Source organism: Cibotium barometz, chromosome 53, assembly GCF_041138505.1.
Source record: "Cibotium barometz isolate CiBa-2024 chromosome 53, ASM4113850v1, whole genome shotgun sequence".
Lineage (NCBI taxonomy): Eukaryota > Viridiplantae > Streptophyta > Polypodiopsida > Cyatheales > Cibotiaceae > Cibotium > Cibotium barometz.
This window is the reverse complement of record NC_141098.1, coordinates 8,765,657-8,788,587: the sequence shown is the minus strand read 5'-3', so window position 1 is coordinate 8,788,587 and position 22,931 is coordinate 8,765,657. Positions and strand designations below refer to the sequence as shown.

At 41.3% G+C, this 22,931-nt stretch overlaps 1 protein-coding gene across 1 annotated transcript; it reads left to right on the top strand.

Annotated features, from left to right (window-relative positions):
* The first annotated feature begins 16,296 nt into the window (after positions 1–16,296).
* LOC147608253 (uncharacterized) lies at positions 16,297–17,317 on the top strand. The gene is made up of 2 exons (XM_086789409.1): positions 16,297–16,793; positions 16,903–17,317. Exons 1-2 carry the CDS (start codon positions 16,465–16,467, stop codon positions 17,213–17,215), a joined length of 642 nt encoding a protein of 213 aa, XP_086645535.1. The 5' UTR covers positions 16,297–16,464; the 3' UTR covers positions 17,216–17,317.
* The last annotated feature ends 5,614 nt before the right edge of the window (positions 17,318–22,931 follow it).

The window sequence follows — 22,931 nt, the reverse complement described above, 5'->3', positions numbered from 1 at the left end:
ACAGCAATCCGAAGAGTGACTCTGAAGCTTCTGATGCTAATCTGGATTCTCATTATGGTTGCCCTCATAATGGAGCGGATATGGCTACAATTGACCATCCAAACGAGGAGCGGATATGCCTACAATTGACCATCCAAATGAGGAGCTTTTGAATGCTTGAAATGTCTTTGAAGAGCATGGTGGTGATCAGTAGAGAGCAGCACATTGATTATATCCCCAATGTTAGTGATGTACCTGGCATAAGCTGAATGAGCAGCGCATCCCTCTTCTCGATGAGGATGATGCCGTATCAGTTCCGGAAGAAGCCCATACCAATGATGAAGCAGATGTATGGCACATGTTCTTGCCAAGCGGGGCAATAGAGGTCATGAACACTTGGGCTGAAATGTTTCTAGATTTCGGTTTTGTCCCTCCTACATACCGATATCCGCATGATCGATCCAGATTGGGTTTTGGCCTAGCCTTGGAGCAGGTGTTGCTGGGTGGACATTGTTCCAATATGTGACAGGGAGGACAATCATGTCTATGAGGATGCCCATCCTATGCCCAACAATCCGGAGAAGCAGGCTTTTGATGAGTCTCCATCACATGTATAGTTGATGGCGGGATTCCTGGATGATCCGGAAGACAAGGCACATGGTGTATGTGGGGCAGGCTTGACCTGAGATATTTTCAGTTTGGTTGATGATAACCGAAGGCACTGGTAGACCACACGGATATACCCCGATTGCAAGCAGAAGTGATAAATGCCCATGATATGGTTCATGGTGGTGGTTCCACTGACCTGATGGTTCACCCGAAAGATATGGTGCTCAGACACAATGAAGTGGAATTAGTAGAGGTTATCCACAAGAGCCGAACAAAATCTGAATATGCAGTAAAAGTTTCTCATAATCCTGGTGGATATGGTAGGGATCTTTCCTATATCCTTCCCAAGCAAAAAGCTCTATGTGATATGCATTCCATAGAGTCATGGTCAGATACCTAGAAGGGGGAGAAGGACGGAGATGTCTAGGCCACTTCCTTGAATGTGCATTGCCTTGAACCCCCATATTCTCATGTTCAGGCTACTGTGGATTGGGATGATGTAGATCCAAGTGATGAGAAGGTTCTCATCAAATGTGGGTTTCTTGCAGAACCACAAGACGTGTTTGATATACTATTAGTCCGGGAAGTAGTCTTCTGGAATGCCCTGATCTCTGCGTATGCTGATAAAGGGCTCAGTAAGCAAGCATTGGATTGCTTGCAACAAGTTCAATGTGCCATGATGGTGGAGGGAAGAGCAATGGAAAAATATAAACAACAAGGAGATTTCCCAGATGCTATCGCTGCCTTGGAGCAGCTTGATAGGGATGAATTGCCTGTATGCAATCTTGAACCTGTTGAGGAGCAACAAGCTCTTTTTGAGATCGAAGGTGATGCTGATATAGACGAGGAAAGGTGGTTGGACAGCCCCATGACACCAAAGATGAAGCTCGAGGAGCAACATGGTTACCAGATACATGCTCAAATGAAGGAACATGATACATACATGATGTGGATGCTTGCATAAATGAGCAGTATGTTTGCCTTAAGGATGCTCGGATAGATGAGCAGGACAAGTTGCAGCATGCACCCATGGATGAGGAAAAGGGTGAGGAAATGGATGAGTTGTGCGGCCGAGAGAGCCCAGAGAAGCCCTCACATGAGATCCCTTGGATGAATAAGCAGGTGAATACCCAGAATGCAGCTTACGCTCGGATGTTAAGCAAGGAAGATTTGGATGATCCAGATGGTATTCCTCACCATGATGATAGGATTCTTATGCTGAAGGTTGAGAGATAATGGAAGGAGCATGAAGGCCGGAAGAGCCAAGTAATGCCCTTGGATGTCTCTAACTTTGCATCAGGTTTCCCACATGGTGCAGATAGTCCGAAAAATACGATTTCCAGTTTCGGTCAAGATGATGACATAGACTGGTTTGACATGTTGCTTCCAATGATGTGTGCCTATCCATTGGTGATAGACTTGTAGAGGTTGATGTATCTTGGTTTGACACCTTGCTGTGTAAGAGGAATTGGATCATACTAATTTATGCTTGTATGCCAAATGTAATAGAGCATGGACTGAGTGTTCTTGATGAGCCTACACAGCATGATGTAAATGTGGATCAAGTGCTTCAATTTCTACTTATGCAAACACTCGTGCTATTTAGTAGATTTCTTCGGAGATGATGTGCCATGTTCATCAAGTCGAGCTTGAGGTGTTGTGCCATTTGGGGTACATTAGCATGTAGCAGACGCTAGAGCTTCATCGACCTATCTTTTTGATGTGGGTAGTGTTATGCCTACACCGTTTCTACTCCGTGGTGCCAGTGGAGTATGGACATTCTTGTGACAACCTGGTTTTATGTTTTCATTTTGTATGATCATGGCTGGATGGCCTTGTATCTTATGGGTTCCCAGCCTCGGCATGTTGCCATCAAATGGTTGCACTTTACTTGCACTAGCTACATTATTTGTGCAGCACGACACCGACATGACCCTATGATTGTGGGTTTGGGTCGTCGGATTGGGAATTCGACCCATTGGGTGTGCCAAGTGTTAGCCCGCGTGCTTGCACTGCATGAGAACCACCCTTAGCCACCATAAATCTTCACCTACCCTTAACGGCAACCCTTCACCTACTTTTGGGTTAGCACCTACCTTATGGTGGTGTGTGTAGTCACGAATAATCCCCACCATACAACAATTGGATTATTGGGAGAGCAATAATGGACACTTCTTTGGTTTCCTCTCTGTTTTCTTTTTGTTTTCTCTGTTAGGGCAAGAATGCCACTAACAAAAATTATGAACACTCTAGTAGTTACATTGTTTCAAACATTATGAAAACTCTTCTATTTACATTGTTTTGAACATTATGATTACTCTAATAGTTATAAAGACTCTAGTTACGGTGTTTTGAACATTATAGTAGATTTCATTTTTCAACAGAGATTTGCATGTTCTATTGTTCAAGCTTCAAAATGATAGTTTTAATGGTTTTCCTCATTGCTCTTTATAACGAGTTCATAGTCAAATGTTGCTTTCTTCTTCTCGAGTTATTATCCTTCAATGGTTTGCTTAAGCTTTGGAAGTCCTCTCAATCTACCTCTCTAGTGAAGGTCTTTCTAATCTTTAGAGAGACTTTACACTCGATCTCTCTTTGTTCTCAACAAAACATCTATATCCTTCCTCAAACTATCAATGACATCTTATTGTTAAACCTCAACCTATCCTTGAAAGCCTTGCTCCTAGCAATGATGTGTATCATTCATCATTGACCTTAATTTTTTAATTCATGAAATCAAAGACTCCTCTTATATTTTTTTCTTTTACTCTTTCCCTAGTAGAGAGCAAGAGAGAGAAATTAAAAGTGCATGCTCACACATGCGCGCGCATAAGAGAATACAAAGATGAGTGTGTGAGTGTGTGTGTGTGTGTACATTTGTATGCGTGTAATATACATACATATATATATATATGTATGTATGTATGTATGTATGTACACATATATATACGTATATGTACATATACATATATGTACACACACACACACACATACATATATATGTATGTATGTATGTATGTATATATATGTGCGTGTGTGTATGTATATATATGTGTATGTGTGTATGTATATACATGTATATACATACATACATACATAAATACATACATACATACATACATACATACATACATATATATATATATATATATATATGTATATATATATATGTGTGTGTGTGTGTGTGTGTGTGTGTGTGTGTGTGTAAATGTATATATATATATATATATAGAGAGAGAGAGAGAGAGAGAGCGAGAGAGAGAGAGAGGGATAGAGAAATGTGTATATGTATACATATATATACATATACATATATGTACATACATTTATGTGTATATGTAAATGTATATATATATATATATGTATATGTATATATATATATATATATATATATATAGAGAGAGAGAGAGAGAGAGAGGGATGGAGAAATGTGTATATGTATACATATATATACATATACATATACATATATGTACATACATTTATGTGTGTGTGTGTGTGTGTGTGTGTGTATATGTATGTATGTATGTATATATATATATATATATATATATATATATATATATATATATGTATGTATGTATGTATGTATGTATGTATGTATGTGTGTGTATGTGTACACATATATATACACACATATATACATATTGGCATCATGGAGGCTCATAGATGATGAGAGACCTCATGATTTAGACATAATGAAGCACTAATGTAATTGATTAAGAAATCTAAGTGGATTATATTAATGACATCATAATTAGAGCTAATGAGGAAAGAAATGTGATGATTAGCTTCCATTAGCATGTGCCTCTTCACATTTAGAGATAATGAGAGAAAAACGTGATGATTAGCTTCCACATGTATCTCTTATATAGGCAAGATACAAAGTGATTAGGTCTAGCTAATCAAGCTTAAGTGCTAATAAAGTTTCATGATTCTCTCCCTGAAAGCCAACAATGGTAGTTCCATTGAATGCTCCTCGCTCCTAGAACACCTCATGGATTCTTTAACTATTTTACTAGCTCTTACTGCAAGGTGATTACATGGCTTTATAACCTTAGAACCTAATTCCCTTAGACCCATGATATTTTGGTGTTTATTTCAACACCCTCCCTCAACAAAATATCCACGACTATAGATGATGACAATGATAGTTCTAGTTACAACTTACAATGCTAATTATGATGGCCATGCTAGTGCTCATACATCTTACCTCAGTTAGTAGGCTTACAATGTCAGTTTATGATAGTTGATGCTAGAGATTTATTTATGTTTACATCAAGTTTAGGATAGAGGGTAGACTTCCAGGTGGGCTGGTTCTCTTATGGTTAGAAAGCCCAGATATTGTCGATGTAGTTGGCCAAGGCGAAGGTGAGAACTCTTTTTTCTCCTCAGATTCTTCATCATAATTCTGCTTCACCTTTAAGGTAGGCCTTTTGGGCCTTAGTTCTGTGAAAGAAATATCTTTGTTCGTGGTTCAAGGGTTTCCCACATAGAAGTTATGTTGAAATATGCTAATCATGAAATCAAAAATTATAGATTACGGACAGGGAAGCCCCGCCCACGTCCTCTTGAAGTAAAAGATTTAGATTTGCTTCTAGAACTAAAGCTAGAGGAGGGGGAGAGAAAAGAGGTAAAGGTACTAGGAGTACCAAGGGATGTGATGGGTTTCTTTCTCGGTGGGGAGGAAGAGGATTCAAAAATCAAATTGTGTGCTCTTGCCGTACGTGTCGGAGCTAGGGACTTGCCAAGCACCGTGTGCGAGCCACGAATGGCTGCAAGCACACAACTAGGAAACCAGCAAGCTCAAAACAAGGAGCAATGGTGTGTCACTCACCGCTCAGACCGCCGTCGTGAAGGATTCTCGCGCCGCGATGAAGAAGGAGCCGCCGTCACCGCTCTACCGCCTCACCGTCGTGCCGCCATGCAATGCTCGATCGCTACACACACTCTCTCTCTCTCTCTCTCTCACACACACACACACACACGCTGGAGAAGGAGATGGAGAAGATGAAGCAAGAGCACTCCTTGTACTCAACACTTAGAGAATGAGAGGTTTTAGGTTACATTTGACTTTTATATGTGACTTGGCCATTCACACATGGGTGCCCATACATGGTTGGCCGATCCTAACCCTTATTCTGATGAAGTTCTAGGTGCGCCTCTCATCGCGGCGATCACCCAATCCCCTTACCCTTTACATGTGGTGCCAACGAGCCCGGCCCATGACTCAGAATACGTAAAATAATTATATGACGTAAAAAGTAATACGTCTCAATGTCTGCCATAGGTTAACATGCCCCCCTTCCTGATGTAGATTCCGTCCTCGGAAGCTATGGTATGGTAAGCTCGACAGGGTTTGTTGTGGTAGCCTGTATCTGCAAAACAGGGAAGTAGAGTGAAAGCATGCTTGGTCTTCAAAAGATATAGAGTGTATCAAAAATAAAATCAAGCATGTTAGACCACAATAATGAAAGTATGCCATGAGAACCTAGTTTAAGAGGTCACATTAAGGAGCTAGCGTAGCAAATTAACAGGAGTTTAAAACTATTAAAAGTAATTCAAGAGTTAGCAAGGTGTCGAAGGTTAATCAAGGTCTACAACTGGCCTAAGTCAAGGAAAATTACCAAGCTTAATAAATAAATAGATGACCACAATGTGTCTATTCTAAGAACAAGCTAATCCCAAGAGCCTAAGGACACAAGAAACATCAGAGTCATAGGAATCTTCTGCCTTTATTTCTTTTATGCACGTGATAATTTTTACAAACAATGGCGACCTCCCTAATGCAAAACTAGCATCGACCCTGGTGCCATGTTTACCACAAGGCCTTCTCCAAGAATCTACTAGCTCACCTTAGGCAAGGCTACCCCCTACCAACCCAGGGCATCGGTCTAGAGTGGAATACTCCTTGCCTACCAAGTGTCAATAGGGCGATAGGCCGACATGAAAGCACATAACATACATACATTGCCATTTTTTGTAGGCCTTTCTTTTTATTTTTTATTTATCTCTTTGGATTTTTGCTCCCAAATTATCATGCGTTCTTACATCCTTTCGACAAAGGGGTAGAAGCTGTCTTAGAGATCAACACACATGGCCAGGTTGTTCAAGCATTAAGATGGTTTTAACCCTAGACCTAAGACAACGATATTCCAAGGTTAACTAAAGACACCATGCATTCCCAAGAATATCTAAAATAAGGTTAAACTCAATTAATGATTTACACTAACACCTTATGCAACTTCAAAAACTAAGTAGTGCTTGACAAATTTCATGTGGTCATGCATTATAGTTCATGCAATTAATTGAATAGTAAAAATGAAAGAGAGTGGGCATGGAAGAATTACACCTGTATTTTGGAGATCTCCTTGATTCGATGAGAAATGCCTGTAATTTGATGTAGATATCCATGTATGAACATTGCGGCAGTCCTAGGACTATGAAAGCGAACCCACCTCAAACTTTTCAACCTGTAGTACAATTAACTAACAAGCACTATACTTCGAGAGGCACATCAGTGGGAAAAAATAAGGACTCGTTTAAGGACACAAAACTAGAAACAACTTGAAAACACTAACCTACCTACCAGTCACCACACTAATACCAAGGATCAAGGTAACCTACCTACCAGTCACCACACTAATACCGAGGATCAAGGTAAGAGGATGTTCTAGAGTTCTGGTTGTAGCCCTAAGGCTAAGCCTCTATCTGCATCATCCAAATAAATAAAATCAGCCTCGGTAGTGCCATGAGTCTCATCCGTCCATTCATTGTCAGATATATCTTCTTCGTCCTCCCATCCACATAGACTCGTTAAGAATGTAACTATGCGAGGATAGTCATCCTGTTCTTTAGCTGCCTTCTTCTGATGGATTGCATGTAATTTCTCTTGGCTTAGAGGGTCATAGTATCTTTTGAATTTACTCCCATTGAGGAATCCAACGGTTTTAACAACGTCGAGAGTCTCCACTTGGATGGTACCTTGCGGGGTAATACTGTGTACGGTCCCTTATTACCAATATATTTTAGCTTCTTCTTTTCGTTACGCACTCCATACATCAGGACTTTATCCCCAACTTTGATGTCCTTATTTTTCAGGTGGCGATCAAACCATTTCTTCCTTCTATCCTTCTCTACAAGGGCATTGTACACCACCAATTGTCTTTCTTCGTCAAACCGCTCAAGGATATACAAACGCTCTACTAAGGGATTACCATCCCAGCCCTCTTGAGTAGCAACACAAAGACTAGGAATGACAAATTCCCACGGCATGACTTCTTCTTGGCCATATACCATCTTGTGATGTGCAATTAGCCGCTTTGTACACAGTACGATAGGCCCATAAAGCTGACATAAGCTTTAGATCCCAATCCATGCAATGAGCCTCAACTGTCTTTGTTAGAATGGAGATTAAGGTCTTGTTGGTACTCTCGGCTTGGCCATTTGCTTGCGGATAATAAGGAGTAGATTTATAATGGGATATCATGAAATTTATTGTGAGCTCCTTAATCACTTCATTTATAAAATGCGTACCATTGTCGCTCACAAGTTCAAAAGGACAACCGAAGCGTGTGATTATATTTTCAAAGAGGAACTTGGCTGTTGTCCTCACATCTGCCTTACGTGTCGCTTTCGCTTCAGCCCATTTGGTCACATAGTCAGTGGCCACAATAATATAGCGAGATTGTGTGTTACGGGCCGTTGGGCTAATTGGACCTACAAAGTCTAAACCCCACTTTTCAAACGGTTGGTTTACTTTAATTGGATGTAGGGGCATCTGATCTTTCCACTGGGGTTTCTTGTAGTGTTGGCATTCATCACAACCCTTCACAAAAAGTGATGCATCTTGGAACATATTGGGCCACCAATACCCTGATTGCAATATCTTTCGCGCAGTTAAGTCTCCTGAAAAGTGACCACCGGCTACACCCATATGTGCCTCTTGCAAAATATATAGATACTCATCCTCTCGGGCACAACGCCTAAGAACGTCATCCTTTCCTCTTTTATAAAGAGTCCCAGCCATTAGGCAATAGGGTTCACATTCCTTGATCAGCTTTCGAGCTAGATCTTTACGAAGCTCTTTGGTGGGTGGAAAACCATTAACCAAGAAGTTAACAATCTTCTCACTCCATTCAGGCATTGTCTCCACCATGAACAAGGAAGTGTCAGGTAAGTCATCATCAACTCCCGTAGGAGCTTCACCATTAGGTATGCGAGACAAATGATCAGCCATGACATGTTTTTTGCCAGGTCTCACAACAACAGTGAAATCAAACTCAAGAAGAATCAACAACCATCGTGTGATTCTTCCTGTGGAGCATGGTTTGTTCACCAGATACAATAATGCTTGATGATCCACATAGAAAACAAATTTGGTGACAAGAAGGTAATAACAAAATTTCTTTACTGCATATATCATTGCCAACCCTTCTCACTCCGTAGTGGTGTAGTTCATTTTAGCATTGTTCAACTGGCGTTCAACTACAACTGGCGTTCAACTGGCAAAGCTAATGGGGTAGCATCGTTCAACTGGCGACTGGCAAAGCTAATGGGGTAGTCTAGTTTATGTTCTCCAGGTTGAGTTAGTACACACCCAATAGGAAAGTTTGATGCATCAATATGCACATGGAAGATTAAATCCCAGTTAGGCATTCACAAGATTGGAGCACTCGCCAGGGCCTTCTTTAATAACTCATATGCACGGTCACAATCTTCGGTCCAAATAAACTCGATGAGAAGCTTGTACAATGGTCGAGCTATCTCAGCGCGAAGAATAAAATAAACCTTCGATAAAATAACCAACATGGCCCATAAAGCACTGGACTCCCTTATAGTAGTTGGTGGGTGGGGGCATTCCAAAATGACCTTGATTTTACTTTCGTCGGTGGAAATCCCATTTTTGGACACTATATGCCCTAGAATAACTCCATGTTTAACCCAGAATTGGCATTTGAAAGGATTCAATGAGATGCGATATAATCTACACCTTTCAAATACTTTTCGTATAAACACATCAAGTGCTCGTCCCCCAAGAGGAATGAACACAAAGATCATCTAAGAAGGCTTCATAAAAGTCCTTTAGATATTTCTTAAAGGTTGTGTTTATCAATCGTTGGAATGTTGCAGGTGCATTGGTTAAGCCAAAGGCCATGACGCGAAAGGCAAACACTCCAAACTCCGTTATAAAAGCTATTTTAGCTTGGTCCTCTACTGCAATTGTGATCTGATTATAACCAGAGTTCCCATCTAAAAAGCTATAAGCCTCTTAAGAAGCATCTTAAGTGTAGCTTCTTCCGTCTTGGTGAGATCTTGAGCAATAAAAACTGGTTTAGACTCCTCACCTGGATCTGCTAGCTCTATCTCCTTAACTACCGCCGGGCCATCGTAGACACCGCTACTCCCATTGGTAGGCATTCGTTGGGCTTTTGTGTAGACGACTTTACGTTCCCTCGTGGTAAAAGATTTCAAATGCTCGGGTGCGGGGTGTAAGTCTATCGGTTCTTGTTGTGCTACGCTTTTTTCTTTAAATTCCGCTTCCTTTTGTTGTTGAGCTAACTCTCGATTTTGACGCCTTCTCGCAGTAGTACGACTTAGTTTCGGCTTCTCTTAATTGGGCGATGTCATGAGGTTACAGACTACACCACATGACACTTTGGAGGTATTCTCCCCAATTATCCACTAACTTCCGATGAGCGTCATATGCTCCTACATAACTAAGCCATTCTGCAGTGGATCTCTCTTTGTTTATTCTAGCTTGTACATTAGCTCGATAGCCTTGTCGCTTATGTCTCGTCGTCTTCTTACCTAGTTTCTGATTTTTGTTTATATCAGATTCAGACTCACTTGATCGATCTTCACTTGTGTCCCCCTCACTCTCGGATGAACTGCAAGAGGTTACTGTCCTAGGCCTTAAGCACATGGCTTCCACACTCAAGATCAACTTGAATGACAGAGTCCTGGAATTGTAAGTAGACATGGTTTCATTTGTGCTTCCCTCATGAAAGGACGTCCTAAGATCATTTGATATGACATAGGATGCTCAGAGAAATCCATTACAATGAAGGTATGCCTTACCTTGTATCCCAAAACCTTGATCTTAAGGTCCCTTAGCATTCCAATAGGTTTAGCTATATTTCCGTTTGGCATCTTAACCACTATGTTTGTGACTTTTAGGTGAGGTCTTCCCATAGATTCCCAATAGTTTTTAGTCACAATGCTCACTCCAACACCACCATCAAGGATTCCCTTTAGAGTTAATCCCTTGGTAGTAATGGGGAGGGTTGCATTAGATTCATCACCTTCAAAGTACTGTCCCAACTTGTTAACATGTATTTCAACGACCGAGTCTTCATCTAGGTTGGGCTGTAGATCCAAATGTTCCTCCACATCTTGAAGCATGTCGGGTCTATCCATATTTGCAAATTGTGGTAACCCCACCTTCAGTTCTCCACGAAGAGCTAAGAATAACTCAGGATCTCTGTATAACTTGGATATGATCGTGGTTCTGATTTCAGAGGACATAAAATCCATTAGTTTGGACACATTCAATGGTACTTTTTGAGATATCTGTGCTTGACTAGGGCCGGGACTGGTGAAGATGGAATCACTTCCTCTTTGATGGGGTCACGCATTCCCTCACTAAACATTATTTCAAGCAAGAAGAGTGTCTGCCCACTTCCTGATGTCCTATCCTCACTTTCTTCTCGAATGATACTAGGTATAGCTAACAGTTTATGGCTCCTATGAGGCTGAACTTGTGTAGGAAACACTGTGTCTGGGATCTTGATTTTTCTAGGTTCTAACTGCAGTTCTCTTTGTGTTTCTTCCACCAAACCCCTTAAGTGTTGCACTCGTTCAATCTCCTCTACTAGGTTTGGGTAAGTCCCAATCTTTTTCTTGAGGGTTTTTGGCCCACGTGGCTTGTCTTTGACAGTCTCAGTCAGTCTGGGTAGCCGCGAGAGGGCATTAGCTGACTTGGTTGTGGGGCAGGAGGAGTTTCCTTTTGTTTTCCCCTATGTCTTTGCTTGATTCTCCTTCGTTGCACTCCCGAGTGGGTTCCTCTCTTAAAGTAGTGGCTTTGGTCTCCATGGTTTCTATTGAATCAGAATCATCTTCAGGAGGATGATCATTCATATACACAGGGTCATCTCTTGTCCCTATATTAGTCTTTGAACTAGGTTTGGAGCTTGTGGCATTAAGCGATCTCTTCCATCACGTTTTCTTTTTCTTTGCTCGAGCAATTGATGCAGTATCCCTCTCTTCAAGAATGTAGTTTTGATTTTGAAGCATTGACCGTGTGACTACATTTGCGGGTACAACAGGTGTGGTTCCTAGTGCCTCATTGTTGGTGACCTCAACCAAATTCAATGGTGTAATCTTGGGTGCACTTGGATTATGTGGACATTGAGAAATCAAATAATCTATGCCACAACGATTACATGTAAGTACTGGCATTCCCGATGTGCTCCCTTGATTTGGTTGCATTTGAGTAGCGATCTTCTATAGCCTATTAGGGCACTCTGCTACACGATGCGGCCCACCACAATCATAGCATTAAAGAGGTGGTCTCCTGGCAAAGGTATTAAGGTTTTGCCCTCTTGTGGCGAGAGCTGCCGCTTGATATACAGGCTTGACTTATCATCAAGTTGTCTTCTAACTGGATTGCATTGGCAGTGTTAGATACCTCTTTGTTTTCTTGATAGTAGTATAATTTTAGATAAACACACTAACGCCACAAGTAAAGATATATTAAAAGGATTGTGAAACAACACTCTCTTCTTTTCGATGGGGCTTTGGCTATGAAGTAAGGCTAGATAGATATGTACCTTTACTTTACCATCACCCTCAAGGGTGGGAGATCATTGTATAATCATATCGATGAAAACTAATGCGATGACAAATCACTAAATGAATGATAACTTTATAGTCATCGATGAAAACTAATGTGATTACATATTCCTAAATGAATGATCTTATAGCTATTTTTGTTTGGCTAGTTACACATCCCCCCATCCTCAATCTTGGTATGTGTCACGATTGAGTAGGAAAAAGCTTTTACCATCACAAGCACATATTACACATGCATGTTGGGCATTGGGTGGATGAAATAATAAATTGCAATTACATCGCTTATAATTTTGATAACATTTTTATCATGTAGAGTTCCATCTAGTTCAAATGTTTCGATTGGCTACACATGGTTGTGGATGGGCTTGGATGGCCGACTATGAGTTGTTTAAGCTTGGGCATAAGCTTGATGCCAACTAGATTACCTTCTCATCATGTGTGTAGCACATGCGCCCTATTAGTCCAATGGCTATTGTTATATCTCACTTTAGAAAGATTACATGTTGGGCTTGCAAATAAAGACTGACATGATATATATATATATATATATATATATAAGAATGGGGTGGTGATAGGGATGACAGGAAGTATCTAGCCTGGTTGGCTTGGGAGAAGGTTAGCTTGCCTAAAACTTATGAGGACTTGGAATTCTGCACTTGCCCACTCATGCCAAAGCCAGGGTGGCTACAACTTACCTAAATGCTTATGCAAGAGGAAATTTGGTCCAAAATGGTAAGAGAGGTGATTGAGGATTCCGATGTGTAGTGCAAGGGGATGTGGATGTGGATTTGATTGGAAAGCTAAGCTATTCTCTCATGCTCCACTAAGAATTCAGAGCTCCCCCTTTTGTAGGTTCCTTTATCTTAACTAGAAGGGAGTGACGGGACTGATGAAGTGGGAGGGATGCACAATGGTCATAGGAAATTCTCTATTTAGTTTAGGATTATGGTGGTCTTATAAATTTACCCCCCATTAGCTCAGTTGGATGTAAGACTAACCAAAAGATTGAATAATAAGGGGCTAAGATGGATTGGAGACTACTGGGACAGATCTAAAGTTGGGTGGAAAGAGCTAGGACAGATAAGGGATGAGTTTGGGTTATAGCCAAGGGACTTACAGGTGGTAGGATAGGCCCTGGAGGAGATTACGAAGGGTGGGGTTTTTACTACCTTTAATGAGTCTTGTTGGATGAAGGAATGGACCTGGATTAATGGGGCCAAGCTGGTGAAGATGACCACCAACTACCTATATGAGGAGATGAGCAAGAGTTAGATGAATGTGATTTATTGTAACAAAATCTAGAGAGTAAGGTGGAGTTCAAATACGTGGAAGAAGAGGTGGAGATTGTTGTGGGGTATGGATATTCCTTTAAATGCACAAATCTTTTTGTGGAGAGTGTGTATGTGGACTATTCCCCTTGGATACAAATTAGTATAGAGGAACTTTACTTCTGGGGGGGTGTCCCATAGATGTGGAACTACAGTTGAGGATGGTAGACATGCTTTCTGGGGATGCCCTGCTATGAGCGGGATGTGGAGTAGAATTGAGAAATGGGTATCCTCGAGCATAGGGGTAAAGGGGACTATTGATGGGGGGAGACTAATAGAAGTAGAAGGGGCAATTAATCTAGTTTTCAACCTTGTTAGATATAGCTGTTTATGGGATATTTGGAACTCTAGAAACTAGTTGGTATTTCAGAAGGGTTCAAGACATGGGTTGGATGATGCAATAGATTTAATGTATAGATGTATGCACCAGTGTTAGTTTGTTTATTATGTAAATAAGATGAATGAAAATTCATTTGTAGAGGTAGTGCAATTCCTACAGTCTGGGATAGGATGAGCCACTTTCTTGTTGATGAGATGATTGCACATACTAGGGTAACCTAACCATTTATTAACATGTGGCAGGGCTATACAAGGAAAGATGTGAAGGAAAGATTGCCAAAGTTTGGACCTAAGACTCAAAGCTGATATTTGAAGGAGAAGCAACTGGTTCACACCTTTATAGCCTTGATTGTTTGAGAATCCTCTTAGCACGAGACTTGATGTGAAGATCTGGTCCAAGAAAGAGTTGATAAGGAAGGGACAAATTATTAGGCATCTGGGGATTCCTTTTGGAGTAGGGGTGACCAGCAAAGATATAGCTAATTGGGCAATTAAGAGGTTTTTAAATAAGATGAAGAAATGGGAAGAGATTAGGGTGTCTTTTCATGACAGAGTGGCCATTGTTAATTTAGTTTTGAATGCATATATCATAGTTTTATGTCTAATGGTTGACTTCAAAAAATGTCACTAGAAGAGGATCATCGCTCTACTTTAGTATGTTTATTTGGAAAAATAGTAGGGATGACATGAAGTATCTAGCGTGGTTGGCTTGGGAGAAGGTTAGCTTTTATAAAAACTTAGAAGGACTTGGAATTCTGCACTTGCCCACTCATGCCAAAGCCGGGGTGGCTGAACTTACCTAAATGCTTATGCATGAGGAAATTTAGTCCAAAATGGTAAGAGAGGTGATTGGAGGATTCTGATGCGTAGTGCAAGGGGATGTGGATTGGAAAGCTAAGCTATTCTCTCATGCTCCACTGAGAATTCAGAGCTCACCCTTTTGTAGGTTCATTTGTCTTAACTAGAAGGAAGTGATGGGACACTGATGAAGTGGGAGGGATGCACAAGGGTCATAGGAAATTCTCTATTAGTTTAGGATTATGGTGGTCTCATAAATTTACCCCCCATTACTTCAATTGGATGTAAGACTAACCAAAAGATAATTTGAGTAATAATGGGCTCAGATGGATTGGAGACTACTGGGACAGATCTCAAGTTGGGTGGAAAGAGCTGGGACTAATAAGGGATGAGTTTGGGTTATAGCCGAGGGACTTACAGGTGGTAGGACAGGCCCCGGAAGAGATTGGGAAGGGCTGGGTTTCTACTACCTTTAATGAGGCTTGTTGATGAAGTATTGGACTTGGATTAATGGGGCCAAGCTGGTGGAAGATGACCATCAAGTGTCTGTATATGAGGAGACGAGCAAGAGTTAGATGAATGTGATTTATTGTAACAAAATCTAGAGAGCAAGGTGGAGTTCAAATATGTGGAAGAAGAGGTGGAGATTGTTGTGGGGTATGGATATCTCTTTAAAGGCACAAATCTTTTTGTGGCGAGTTTGTGGATACAAATTAGTACAGAGGAGAAGCAACTGGTTCACACCTTTATAGCCTTGATTGGGAATCCTCTTGGCACGAGACCTGATGTGAAGATCTTGTCCAAGAAACAGTTCATGGAGGAACAGACTCCTAAAGCATTGATGTGCTACAGAGTCTCGACTTGTGGCTGGCTGTGCTGGGGTATCACATTTATTGGGAACATGCATCTTTTGTTTGGGAGGAGGAGAGGTGGGATCAGATTTGCACCTTACTTAATAGTGATATGTGAGATAGGAGTTGAGTGGCCGCTGTAAAAAGTAGACCAATGTATATGTTTTTTCTCAACCTATAAATATAATTATAATTATGTTCCCCAAAAAAAAGGGAAGGGTCATTAGTTTTTGAGCTGAAAGCTACACCACGAGAATGCGACCCGATGAACCTCTCATTTGAATATGCTCAATTAACTATGGCAAGGGAAAAGCCTGCTAGAAGCATGTTGGGCTCCCTATTTCACAAGGACGAAGGGAGATAGGTGTGTTTATGAAGGAGGATAAAAAATACATACTGCGTGTGCCATGTGCATAGAGAGAGAGAGAGAGAGAGAGAGAGAGAGAGAGAGGGGAGTCATCCACCAAAGGACTGGAAGAAAGATAAGGCGAGAACCATCGGTGATTCGGTGGTATTAAAGTTGGAGTGAAAGGCCTGTGGAGCGACCACTGTGGGTGCGTGCATGGAGGTAATGCGAGGGACCCAGGGAAGGTAGACAGCCTACAATTTAAAGAGAGGGAGATGCCATCCTGTGTAGAGCGCGCAGATTCAAGAGTGCCTCCTCCATCGCTGCTGTAGTGTGAGAGAGTTCTCCTGTTGCCTTGAAGATGGCTCGACTTGCTGTCATGGTGGCGCTGTTGGCGTTGTTGCTAGCTTGCACTGCCCCTTCCGCCCTTGCTCGTAAGTCCTCACGGAGGCTGAATAGTGAATACCCTAAATCTGGGTCCTCTCCATCTAGCTCCGCTCCTTACTCCTCCTCCCCGTCCTCTGGTAGCTCGCCCAGCTCCACCACCCCTTCGAGCACCCCTTCCATCACTGTTCCTCCTGTTACCTCCACCCCCTCCACTTCCTCCCCTGTGACTATCCCTCCTGTTACCGCCTCTCCCTCCGGTGGTTATGGCGGCTACGGCTCCCGCACCGGCACCGGAACGCCGAAGTGAGCGCATTTTACTTCATGTGTGCGGAGTTTCTTTTGCTGTTTTGTTATCTGCTGGCTAGCAGATTTCGAGACTGAATGGTGTGGTGTTCGCCATGATTTTATGCAGGTTCTGGGGTGGCAATCCCGGGCGCGTGCCCAAGATTCTGTCGCTCCTGTCCTCCCTGGCCAAGATTTTTGGCCCCCGTGTGCTGAAGATCTTCGGAGGCAAGACGATGCTGGGAGCCATCAAGGACTCCAGCCCGGACGCCATGTCCGCCTTGGCAAGGGAAGGCTCCGCTTCTCTGATCAACGCCTACGCTTACAATGACTTCCCGCTGTCCACCGGCGATGTTGTTACCCAGTTCAACGACGCTCTCAACTCCCCGGACCTCGCTGGCCAGCAAGCCCTCAAGTTCCAGCAGCTCAACGAGGCTGTTTAAGCGCCCTCTCTCGCTCTGTTGTTTTGTTTCGTTTCGCTCGTATGGTTGTGTAAAGCTTTGATTCTTTTGATTTGAATACATCTAGTAGATTTGTGTTTTTAACTGCTGAGCTCTGTCGGCAATGAGGTTGTGCAGAACCTCGACGCTTCTGTGCGTGTCGTTGGGAAGCGATCAATGGTGTCTCGCGCTGCTTCTGTGCAGTTTTGTTGTATTGTCAGTGGGTTAATAATGGGTTCTGTCAGTGTTGCTGCATGGCGTTATTACTGGTTGAAAATGGTTGCATGTTGTTGTTGACAGTGCTAGTGTTCCAATTTCATGAGCGGCACCTGCAACCCTCATTACTAGTTGTCAAACAGACGTTCACTGCTGTTGCCTCTTGTTGGGCTGGCTTGTGTTACTCAGGTTTATGTGGTTGGTATGTTGTTTGTGTAGTTGGGTGAAATCATTATGTGATTAGGAGTGGAATAAGACCTCATTTATTATAAAAAAATTTATACTATGGAGTTGATGGGGTAAAGTACTTCGTATCCGTATCCGGGTGTGTGTATTTAGTATGTTGTGTAGCTAGGTGATCTTCCTGTGTGACTAGGAATGGAGTAAGACCTCATCTAAATAAATTAAAAAAATCCATACTAAGTAGCACTAAGTCTTCCTTTGATTAGAGGAGCCAGTGGATTGGAGAAAACATGATCAAGTGCAAGAGGGCAACTTTTGTGATCAAGAGCATGTTAAGTGCAAGAGGGTACCTTTTGAGATGTTCCCTCTACTATTAGGTTGGCCATGCGAAGACTTAGTGCCATTCTTAGTGTGACCAAGAAGGGCAAGTTCAAATTAAGAGTCCCTGTAGATGAGTGTAGCCATGGTTGAATGCAGTAGCCATGGTTGAATGCCTAGGATAGAGATTACGAAAAGCACCCCCAACCCTATTGCTGCCTGTTGTAAGAGAAGTATAAAGTAACAGAATAAAAATGCCTGAATAGAATAGAGTAGGGGAATAGAAACATGAACGGCATTGTTAGTTCAAGATCACAAGAAAATATTAATGGGTGAACAAATTAAAGTAAGGGAATAGAACCATGAAGTGTACTCTTAGTTCAACATTGTTATACTTGTCCCACTTATCTTAAGTTACTTTGCCATTTTACCTTCTTGATTGGGCATCTAAATCTTTTTTAAGCTGGCACTGTAATAAAATAGAGTAGCATGAACTTATGCTTAATGTCCAAAAGAAGGTTTGAGGACTTTAAATATATACTTGCAGTTGTATATAGATGTGTACCTTTCCTTATTGTCATAAGGAAAGTGTAAGGATTCCCCGTACATACTTGCAATGGATCAGTAATAGAGGTTGAATTCTCTTTAAGTTTAGTCGACTTGTAAAATAAGTCAATATTGTGTAATTATAGCAAGCTTGCCTTGCTTTGCCATTTTACCTTCTTGAATGGGCATCTAAATCTTTTTTAAGTTGCTTTTAGAATATATACAGAGTACCATGAACTTATGCTTAATGTTATAAAGAAGGTTTTAGGACTTTGCATACATACTTGCAGTTGTATAAAGATGTGCACCTTTTTTTGTTGTCAGAAGGAAAGTGTAAGGACTCCTTGACATACTTGCAATCAGTTAGTAATAGAAGTTGAACCATCTTTAAATTTAGTAGACTTGTAATATAAGTTAATATTGTGTGATTATAGCAGGCTTGTCCTATCTTAGGTCGAGAGGTGTTTGTCATTAAAAATATGCCAGCCTAGTTCATATAAGAAAGACATGAGCTTGATGATGTGAGCCTAGACACGGGAGCAACTTGTAGATCTGGAGATAGAGACGTGAGCCTATAGAAAGAACTATTTTTTCAAAGTTGCTTGAGTAGAATAGAAGGCTAAAATTAGCATCAAAGCATTATAATACTTTGATGCAAATTTGTGGGACTATTTGTTAGAAATGACAATACTAGTCTACTATAGTACTTTAAACCTCTTGTGTGTGTGTGTGTGTGTGTGTGTGTGTATATATATATATATATATATATATATATATATATTTATATATGCATGCTATCCAAACACAAAATATTAGGTTCACACATTATTATTTTACAAGTGCCAATGGCACTCACTCTTAGGTGTCATCTACTTCAAGCTCCTTTGGTTCTCAATGCTAATTAGTATGTCATCACTACTTGAGAAGTTGTTTCTATTGTTGATCACATTAGACATTGTTGATCATCGGTTAGGATAAAGCATTGATTTCTTCAAATTAAGCCAGTAATAGTTTTCCTTCTATCTGGTTTAATCAGGTGAAGCATAGTTTAGTCTCTTGATCCGTTCGAAAATTTGTTAAGAAAATAAAAAAGCTGGATTTGTCCCCGTTTTCGGGCAAGGGATTTTTCCCAATCTTGGTTTCGAAATGACCACCAGATTAGTCTCGTGCCCAGATATTCAAGGGCAAGGCCCTGAGTGGGAAACCCTGCCTTGCACAAGAGGAAGCTACTTTTGTTGCTAGAGCAATCGAGAATCCGATGTACGGAGGGGGAAGAGGGGTCTCACAGTGTGTGTGTGTGTGTGTGTGTGTGTGTGAGAGAGAGAGAGAGAGAGTAGGGAAGAAGAGGTACCTATGCGTTACAATTTCAACCGCTTCGCTAGATTCGCAACACTGCTTGCCCGTAATTGCTCGCCAAAAAAAACACCCATGCTCCTCATGGTCTTCCACCAACTTGGAGTAGACTAGAATGATGTCAAAAAAGACAAGAACAAATTCATCCCAAGTAGGGATGGAATAAACTATGCATTAGACAATTGAAAGTTATAGAAGCATTGGTCAACTCGAATGACATCACAGTAAACTCATAAAGGCCATAATGGGTATTGAAAGTTGTCTTGGATATATCTGCTTCCTTGAATCTGATCTGATAGTAGCCAGACCTTAAATTTATCTTAGAGCAAACCTTGTCCCCATGAAGCCTATCAAGAAGCTTGTCGATGTGAGGAATAGGGTACTTGTTCTTGATAGTGACTTAATTTAGTCCTCGATAATCTATGTAGACACAAAGAGTGCCGTCCTTCTTTTGAAAAAGAATTGGTTCTCCCCAAGGAGAGCTGCTAGGGCATACAAATCCTTTCCCAATGAGTGGGCTAAGTTGCTCCTTGAGCTCAATGGCTTTAAGGAGAGACATCTTATAGGGTCTTTTGGAGATAGGTTGAGCACTAGAAATTAGCTCGATCTCATGGTCGACTTCTCGAGGGGGTGGTAGTCCTGTAAAGTTATCAGGAAAGATGTCAGAGAATTCTTGGAGCCAAGAGGGTTCTGATTCTTTACTAGGTTTAGCAGCTTTGTTGAGCTTGTAAGGAAAACTTGTTATCCCTTACGTCCTCCCATGAGAAGATGTTTTACTTTGACTAACCTAGACTTGGGTTTACTTGTCTTCCCCTGAACTAGTACTGCTTGGTTGTTCTCATTTTTGAAAGTGATACTCCCGTGGTTACAGTGAATGCTAGCATTATTTGCAACTAACCAATCCATCCCAAGGATCCCCCATCATAAATGCCTAATGGTAGGACTCTCTAAAATAGCCATGAGTTTATTCATTACCCAATTTAAAATCAAGGTTTCCTACAGAGTGGTGAGTTACTACTTCCTTTCCATTAGCTAGCTCTACAACCATTTTCCTAGTTGGTTTTTGATCCTCCAGGTTTAGTTTTTGTAAACACCTTGGAGAAATAAATGAATGGGTATTGTCGTAATCAATCAAAATCTAGAATGGCTTACCATGATGAGCAGTTGGGATTTAAATAACACCAAATTTTCGTTACGACCTTGATGCTCTACCGCCACATAGATGGTGGCACGCTCTTCTTTGACCATTTCCAAAGTTAGTTCTTCATTTATAGCACAGGTGTGGGCAACTGCCCTACGACCTCAGCCACGTCCATCACCTCCTGTAGCTTGGAGGATGGGGGTTCCATGGCCCTGATTTGCTCGACCACTTTGAGGAAAGGATGTCACAAGCTTGGGGAAATTGGCTTTAAAGTGTCGAGGCTCATTGCAATGGAAACACACAAGGGCCTCTCTAGTGGAAGTAGTATATGTGCAGGGAACAAAGAGGTTGGTTGGCCGACCTCGGTTGTAGTTAGGAGTATTTTGTTGATTCTTGTAAGACTGATCCTTATGGTTTAATTCAGGGTGAGATCTCTTTTGGGTCCTAGCTTTTCCAAACTTCAGCTCCTTCACAAGAGTTTTGGCTCGTATGAGAACATCTTGCAATGTACTCAGCCTCATTGCTTCGAGGTGGGAATCCAAAGGTTCATTCAAGCCTTGGCAGAAGCGGACTACCTGTTGGGAGGTAGTCATGGGTGGGGCATATTTTCGGAGAGTGATGAACTTAGAGTAGTAGTCCTCTAGAGCTAAGCTAGAGCTGCTTGAGGCTAAAAAACTAATTCATCTTTCTAGACTCATGAGATGGTGGGAGTTACCTCTCCTTCATAGCTTGTTTGATGTCATCCCAGGTTTGGGAGTGTTTGGTAACTTCCTTATCACGCTTCAATCAGAGCTTAGTGTCCCCAATGAGGCAAAACCATGCAAGCATGGATTGGTTTAGAGCTCCAGTACACTGGGGTTGAGAAGTAATCGTCCATTGCTTCAATCCATTCCTTGGCATCCTTCTCAATTTTTCAACCTTCCCCTTTAAAGGAGGGAGATTGCATCTATTTGAGTAGGAGCTTCTTCTCCTGGAAACTGATCATCCTAGCCGTTATTGCAAGATTAAATATAGGACCACGAGACTTATACTTTACACTACGCTCATGATATAAAAGTAAAACCTTGAAATCATTTTATTTCTCAATTCAAATATTTACAAGGATTTGAGACTAATGTATTTAGTCTTATTCATTTAAAAAAAGACTTCTAGGCTTAACTAGGGCATAAGACTCAAACGGTTCACGTAGATGAAATATGGGGGTTCCACTGTGGTTTCTAGGATATGTAGAATTGATGGTAGGGGAGGTAGACTATGGATTGTATTATGTTCCATAATAGCTACTCGGTCAATGGGTAAGACTTGCATTACTTGGTCATACACCCAACGGTTCTGTGGTATATGGTTCCCTTCTATGGTCATGTAGATGTCTAGTCTAGGGGTACCCATAAACCAGAATAAGCGGACAATCTTCAGCTTCTAGGTCCAACAAATCTACTTCAAACTGATAGTGAGATTCCCAATTTGATCTGCTCAGATAATGAAGTACCTCGGCCCACGATTCCAAAAGTGGTCTCTATCCCACCCTCTTTGGATATGAGAGGGATGAGGGAGGAATAATTTCTCAAGTATTTGCATCATTGTATCATGGAATTTGAAATTCGAGGAATGACAAGCTATCTCGAAGATGCATTGGAAGACTAGGAATCTGGAGTAAGCATCTTCCTCATCCTACAAAATCATTCATTCAAATCAAATTATACTAGTAAGGTATTTTATCAAGCAACATCTAATTGAGGTAAAACATATCTTTCAAAGCAACCCTAAATAACAAATTCTAGGAACTAAAACTATGCTCTGATACCAATTGTAAGGACCCCAACCTAAAAAGGGGAATCCTTAAGATAGTCTACTAAGCCTTTAAAAGAATTTCCTAGTCATCGCTCGACACCTCGACCGTATATAGATACGAGGATATGACTACTAGGTAAAACCTAACTCTATCTTGCAGGGGGAGCGTGG

What these genes read in the sequence shown, in the direction of transcription:
- LOC147608253 (XM_086789409.1), top strand. Translation starts at nt 16,465, where the DNA reads ATGGCTCGACTTGCTGTCATGGTGGCGCTGTTGGCGTTGTTGCTAGCT. An exon ending in ACCGGCACCGGAACGCCGAA is followed by an intron (nt 16,794 to 16,902) that starts GTGAGCGCATTT and finishes GATTTTATGCAG; the next exon opens with GTTCTGGGGTGGCAATCCCG.